The sequence below is a fragment of the Electrophorus electricus genome, chromosome 1 (assembly GCF_013358815.1).
Source record: "Electrophorus electricus isolate fEleEle1 chromosome 1, fEleEle1.pri, whole genome shotgun sequence".
Classification (NCBI taxonomy): Eukaryota; Metazoa; Chordata; class Actinopteri; order Gymnotiformes; family Gymnotidae; genus Electrophorus; species Electrophorus electricus.
In genome coordinates, this window is record NC_049535.1 from 497,501 (window position 1) to 505,000 (window position 7,500).

The following is a 7,500-nucleotide window of genomic DNA, read 5'->3' on the forward strand; positions in this document are numbered from 1 at the left end:
ATCAGATTGGTCCTCTATTCAATCCATATTAATGAACCACAACACTACACACATTAACTTATCAGTCAAAGGTCACCGCTACCAGACTCTACAGCGCAGAATCTCCTTCACCCTGAACGGTGTGTAGTGACAGAGCCGGAGGAGCAGGAGGAGGTGCCGGGGTTGTTTCCGTTTCTTCTCCACCAGACAAACGAAGGACGAAGGCTTCATACGAACAGAAAAAAAGCTGCGATGACGTGTGAAATGGAGGACGTGAGTACCGCTGGATAGTAACGGTGAAAAAGTGCCACGAAAGTGTGAATGACGTCACACTGAAGAAAGGGAAAAAGATCCAAAGGATCCGTATGACTCTGGGCAAAGGAACGCCACTGAGCGGAGGAAAACATGGCTATGAGGTCAAAGGTCACTTCACCAGCCACAACAGAAGGAAAGACTAGTACAGATGTCCTCTCTCTCTTACTCTCTCTCTCACACACACACACACACACACAGCTATTTTGGAGGTTTAGAACTGCTGAACTCAGTTGGAAGAGACAACGGCATATAAAACCTAAACAGGGTGAATAAACAAAGCTGTGAGGGTGACAGACCAACACAATACAGGAACCAAACACAGCTCCAATTTACAGTTTACAAGCTCTAGTCGACTGGCATGTTGCTTCACCACGTCATAATTTTGTTACTCACGCTCCCTCACTCTCTCATCCTCTCACTCTCCCACATCCTCACTCTCTCACATCCCCTTACCCTCTCACTCTCCTTCACACCGTCTCACTCTCGGGATTGCTCTGTTTTAACATTTCATAGCTGAGGTGGTCAGTTCCACATGCTTTTCTTTTTCAGGGACATGACCGGACTAACAGAACAGTCTAGAGGACACTGGTTATCTTTTATTGTCAATTCTCATTCGGCAGGTTTTTCTATTATTGTGGTCTGACCTGAATTTAAAGTTTAATGGTATTCTGGATATTTATAAACATCTTCACAAAATGCAGTCTGGGTTTTTAATTGGTGTAGTTTTTATATAAATGGCTGCAATGTAAATCCATTATTTGCTTTTTCCAGGGTGCTTAACATATACTGATATTTTTAGTGTGAATTAATTTTTTATGTTGTAGTGTGTGGTGGTATTCTAATCATGTGAGTTGGCAGTTTTCTGTTGGACAGATTTCAGACGGTTTTCTTGGATTTTAAACATCCTTGTCAAGCCACCTTCCATTTGTTTTTGATTTGGTTCTATGGTTATATTTGTCCTCAGTTTTCGTTGTTTGAGACTTCGGTTTCAAGGTTAATGCCCGTTTTGTTTTTTGGTTCAATGACTTCACATTCTAAAGCTGTTTTGAAGTGTGTGATGCGTTGTTCTGTGTATTTCTATGTTTGTGTGTGTTTGGGTCTGGTCGGTCTTTCGACCAGGGTTAGGGTTAGGTCGACTGGTTTACGTTGAGGACGGTGAGGCTGTGGTTTGGTAGGACTAGGAATGCACCAATACGTCCAGGATTCCTGTGTGTGACGGCGTAGTCTAGCACACTGTTGCCAGTACTGAGCAGGAGCTGAGATCCTCCACCGGTTCTGCTGACCCAGTCCCTTACAGAACTGGGTGGGTTCTGTCCCGTCCCAGCTGTGGGGCAGGTAGGCTGTTTTTAGCTATTTAAGTGCTTAACAAAATCTCGCTCCTCCAATAATGGCCACACCAAGCAGAATCCAGATTGTGGTTTGTTTCTTTTTGAAGTTTTGTTTAAACTGAAATTATCATTATGAATATCCCACGTTTCTTACAAGATAATTGGATCTGTATTATGTATGCTCTCTCTTAGTCTTCCCCTCCCTCCCTCTCTCTCTCTCTCTCTCTCTTCCTTCCTCCCTCTCTCTCTCTCTCTCTCTTCCTTCCTCACTCTCTCTCTCTCTCTCTCTCTCTTCCTTCCTCCCTCTCTCTCTCTCTCTCTCTCTCTTCCTTCCTCCCTCTCTCTCTCTCTCTCTTCCTCCCTCCCTCCCTCCCTCTGTGTGTCTCTCTCTGTGTGTCTCTCTGTGTCTCCCCCCCTCTCTCTGTCTGTCTCTCCCTCCCTCTGTGTCTCTCTCTCTCTCTCTCTCTCTGTGTGTCTGTGCCCCCCCTCTCTCTCTGTGTGTCTCTCTGTGTCTCCCCCCCTCTCTCCCTCTCTCTCTGTCTGTCTCTCCCTCCCTCTGTGTCTCTCTCTCTCTCTCTCTGTGTCTGTGCCCCCCCTCTCTCTGTGTGTCTCTCTGTGTCTCCCCCCCTTTCTCTCTCTCTCCCTCCCTCCCTCCCTCATTTTCAGCATTTTTGCTCATGTCCTCATCACTCTCACTTTAACTGACTCTTCCTGATTAACCTTCACAACACCTCCCCTCTCCCTGTCCTGTTAGCTGTACTGAAGACTCTCCAGGGGTCGTACATTAACCGTCCTATGTCTGCTTCATCAATCATAGACCAACATTTTTTACACTATCCAAGTTCTGCTTCAACAAGGACTTTCACACATTTTTGGCCACACACACACACACACACACACACACACACACACACACACACACACACACACACACACACACACTCAGTAACAGGGGACAGTAGCTCTAGTAGCTTATAAATAAGTGGTGGCAGCTGGTGCTAATAGACTCATTTCAGCTGGTCACCACACTGCACTAATCGGAACCCTCTGACTGGTCTGGGATCAGTGCGATGACAGCAAGAAGGAGGCTGTGTTAGTCATGTATGGTAACACAATGCAAAGGTGGAATTTGGAAACCTCTCTGGGTGACGTCCAGGCCACACACCTGCAATCAAAACAGCACCACAGACGTGTGAGGGCAGCCGGTCACCCGAGGCCGCGCAGAAGAAACTCCCATTACAGTTTACAATCTACAGACAGTTTTGTGTGGTATCCTCTAGGCAGTGGAGGAGACAGTGAGCGAGACAGTACAGCTGCATTCTCAGACAGACACAGCAGCCTAAAGGAGAAGATCCAGGTCAGAATCTCAGAGGAAGTTGATCAGATTCACAGTACAGGGAATCATTTACAACACACTCACACACACATACAGACACACACGCGCGCACGGTCTGTCGATACTGTTAACCACGCCTTCATCGGTGTGAGAGAGCCGTCACAGGCAAACACACGACCCCTCCACAGTGCTTCATTAATCATGGTGATTGGTCAGCTCTCTCCCTGGCGGTGGGGCAACATCTGTGAAAATAAGCTGGCAGCTAGACAGATGCAGGTTGGAAGAGACGGGGGGGATGAGAGAGAGATAAAGAGAGAGGGAAAGACAGAATGAAAGAGGGAAGGAGAGAGAGAGCAGAAGGTGAATCTGTAAGAAAAAGCAGACAGAGACGAAAACAGACAGGAGGAGAGAAGCAGGACATCCTGAAGAGACAGGGGAGCGCGGGACCTTCATGTAGACGGACACGGCGGGACGTGTCCTGACTGCACTGCACAGATCCTCAAGGCCAAACTCAACAATGACATGCCAAGCGGCAACTCTCTCAACACTACCCTTTAAATCACACCCACTCACACACCCACTCACACCTTAAATGGAGCTGCATCAGCCACAGCTGCAGTTTAACACACACATGCATGCGCACAAGCACACACACACACACACGCACAACCAGGCATTATCATAGACACGATCTTACCAATCACAGAGCAGCTTCAACAACAGCAAAACATATCCACACAAATACCACCACACCGCCACACCAACACCACCACACAAACACCTCCACACCAACACAGTACCCACATTCTGGTGAACACAGGAAGAGTCCAGCAGTGGGTGGACGACACAAAGACACAAGGACACACGGTCAGGGAACTGGCACTGCTGCTCTCAAACATGAGGGGGTGTGGCCCGTGGGTGGACAGCCATTCACCTCCCTCCCAGATGTGAGGGGGTGTGGCTCATGGGTGAGGAGGCAGTCAAACGTGTCTGGGCTGAGTGGAATTCTGGCCCCTGCTATTGGGGAACACGTGGGACGTCATCCATGTGATGTGATGAGACTTTTACACTGGGAAGCATCCTGAAATAAGAAACATGTCTGGCTCCTCCCCCGACTGCTTCAGCCAACCACTGCACTCTAAACGTTAGACTGACAAGACTGGAGGGAAGGCACAAGCAGTGTTTGTTCAACTAGACACGCGTAGCACAGATCACGCCGCGTCCCGCGCACCTTGTTCCTCTCAAACAGGTCTCCCTGGACGCTCTTCAGGTCGGTGTCCAAGGCGCTGGCTGCCTGGCGGAGTTTGCGTGCCAGCTGCTCCTCCAGGTCCTCCATCTGCCCACGCAGCTTCTTGTTCTCACGCTCCAGTACCAGCTTCTCCGTCTCCAGCCTCTCCCTCCGCCCCCACTCCGCCGCGTTCTCCACCTGCAGACGCTCCATCTGCAGACATACACGCACCCACCCACGCACGCACAGCAGTAATGTCTCTTTATGGAGATGGAGTGAACCAAAGATGAATTCATCAGCCCATCACTAACCCATCACTAATCCAGACCAGAACACAAACCCAACCTTCACATTTAAAAGCTTACATTCCAATATTTTTACATATTCTAATATTTTTCTTAATGAGAAAGACTATGGTACCTTACACTTTATGGATAATGATTAAATAGAACATTTCTGCATATGTTTTATGTATTTCAGAAATGTGAGTGGGTGATAGTCCCAGTCCACTTGTAAGGATGCGTCCATGTGAGCACAGTTTGTGTCCCCTGGTGTCCTGTGACCTGGTTTATCATCTCAGCACACTGGCTGGATGTCTTATTAGAACATAACCAAGAGCTTCATAACGGGCTCTGGGAGACGTGGAGCACGGTGTGGTGGTGAACCCGAGAGTGAGTGCAGGACGGCTTCAGCTCTGACAGGCGGGGCTGTGTCCAGTGGACGGTGCGCAGGGATTCCATTAAACACCTCCAACGAGCCCAGCTGACCAGAAAACCCACTCAGAGAGAAAGAAGGGGTCACCTCAGGTCCTGAGTGACCCAGAACCGTCTGAACATAAGATGTCCCGGTCTCACGCTGGTCTGAACACAGGACGTCCTCGTCTCATGCTGGTCTCAGTGAGCATGTGGGAGTGTGTGCGTCACCTCTGAGCGCAGCTCGGCGAGTTTCTTGTCCATACTGGTGCGTGCACCCAGCTCATCTTCCAGATCTTCAGACATGCGGCCCAGCTCGTCCTGATGCACTTCCTTCAGCAGATTCAGCTGAGAGACAGACAGACAGAGACAGGCGAAGACAAAGAAACACCACTTGAAGCTCAGCCCCAGTAAAACTGAGCTTCTGTTTATCCCAGGTACTCCCAACCCTTACCATGACGTCACCATTTCCTTTGAGAACTCCCTGGTATCACCATCCGAAGCTGCCCTTAGCCTGGGTGTAACTTTGGACAACCAGTTGTCGTTCTCAACTCATGTTTCTAATCTAACCCGGTCTTGTAGATTCCTCCTTTGTAACATATGAAGGATTCGACCCTTTCTTTCGCAGGAAGCTACCCAGGTGCTTGTACAGTCTCTTGTGATCTCAAAGCTAGACTACTGCAACTCACTACTTGCTGGTCTTCCTCTAAGAGCCATCAAACCTCTACAACTTCTCCAGAATGCAGCAGCACAACTGGTCTTCAATCTTCCGAAGTTCACACGTTACTCCACTGCTGCGCTCCCTTCATTGGCTCCCTGTAGCTGCACGCATCAGATTTAAAACCTTGATGCTTGCCTACAAAGCCAAAAATGGACCAGCCCCTTCATACAGGAGGTCAGTGGTCAAAGAACGATCTGTACCTTGAATACTTTGAACCTCAAGTACGGCTCGGCTTGAAATACCTTGCTTCAGGTCTCATGGATGACAAGCATCAAGACTATTTTCTGTCCTGGCTCCAAGATGGTGGAATGAACTCCCGTTTGCTGTCAGGACAGCAGAGTCCCTTGCAGTCTTCAAACGCAGACTGAAGACTCATCTATTTGCAGAATATTTAAAGGACAACTGACACTGCTCCCTTATTGACTGACTAATTTAGTACGTATTGTAGGGTATTGTTTATGTTGTTTAACAAACTCTAGCACTTATTGTTTATAGCACTTATCATTGTTTAAGATAGTCCTTATGTATTTTGCACTTCTAGGTATCAGCATTCATCCCTGTATTCTAGTTCATTGGTATGTTTAATTCTAACTCTACTATACTGTACTTGGACATATTCTATGAGTAAATGACAAAACACTTTTGTAAGTCGCTCTGAATAAGAGCGTCTGCTAAATGCTGTAAATGTAAATGAAACACAGAGTATGACAGAGAAACAGTGAAAAAAGAGTGAGATACAGGCAGAGAGAGAAGGAGAGAGAGTGAGAGGAAACTGCAGACACATTTATGAAATTCTTTTCAATTCATCCATTTTACTGCAGAGACTCTTGACCTACCCGTGTCTCCGGATCATTCTGTAATCATGTGTTCTGACCTCATGCTCCGGCCCAAACCCCAGGTCAAACGTACTACACGGACCAGTCGGCCAGCAACCTCTCGCCAAGAAGCCACCCCCCCCGACCGTCTGAGCCTAACACCACCTCTTAGCAGGGTTCCCACTACGAGTTCTCATCCACTGATCTGAGAGCAGCTGTAGGTGTTGGGTCTACCAACACCTCTTAGCAGGCTTCCCACACACCCACTGATCTCAGAGCAGCGGCGGGCGACGGGCAGGTCCACTTCTTAACGACGTGCCGCCACCCTGATGCGGTTAGATTAACGGCGCTCTTCACACCATCTGCCAGCGTTTCCCTAACAACGGTGTTCTCGTTGCTGAGAGCCCTGAAGAGGATTGGTGAGAACATCCCCACGGCGATGCACGAATGACTCAGAGTTTACTAACGCGGAGTGCTACAGCTAGCGTACGAGTGAGCATATGTGTGAGTGGGCATGTGGTCGTGTGCCGGGTGAGCGTGTGATGTGTCATGTGGGCGGGTGAGCGTGTGGGCGTATACAATGTTGGCGTGTGCCGTGTGGGCATGTAGGCGTGTGAGCCTGTGTCATTTGGGCGTGTGCCGTGTGGGCATGTAGGCGTGTGTTGTGTTATGTGGGCGTGTCCCGTGTGGGCATGTAGGCGTGTGGGCGTGTGAGCCTGTGTCATGTGGCCGTGTGCCGTGTGGGCGTGTGTCATGTGGCCGTGTGCCGTGTGGGCATGTAGGCGTGTGTTGTGTTATGTGGGCGTGTCCCGTGTAGGCATGTGGGCGTGTGTCGTGTGGGCGTGTAGGCGTGTGAGCCTGTGTCATGTGGCCGTGTGCCGTGTGAGCATGTGTCATGTGGCCGTGTGCCGTGTGGGCATGTAGGCGTGTGTTGTGTTATGTGGGTGTGTCCCGTGTGGGCATGTAGGCGTGTGGGCGTGTAGGCGTGTGAGCCTGTGTCATGTGGCCGTGTGCCGTGTGGGCGTGTGTCATGTGGCCGTGTGCCGTGTGGGCATGTAGGCGTGTGTTGTGTTATGTGGGCGTGTC

The 7,500-nt window shown here is 49.3% G+C and overlaps 1 protein-coding gene across 4 annotated transcripts in view; it reads right to left on the reverse strand.

The window, feature by feature from the left end:
- ccdc102a (coiled-coil domain containing 102A) overlaps positions 1-7,500 on the reverse strand; it is a 45,978-nt gene that overhangs the window by 9,808 nt on the left and 28,670 nt on the right. For all 4 annotated transcript variants that reach the window (XM_035531534.1, XM_035531535.1, XM_035531540.1 and 1 more), the window contains exons 5-6: positions 5,110-5,226; positions 4,190-4,399 (exon numbers count right to left, since the gene is read on the reverse strand). In XM_035531534.1, coding sequence (XP_035387427.1) covers positions 4,190-4,399; positions 5,110-5,226 — 327 coding nt within the window. The remainder of the gene's footprint in view (positions 1-4,189; positions 4,400-5,109; positions 5,227-7,500) is intronic.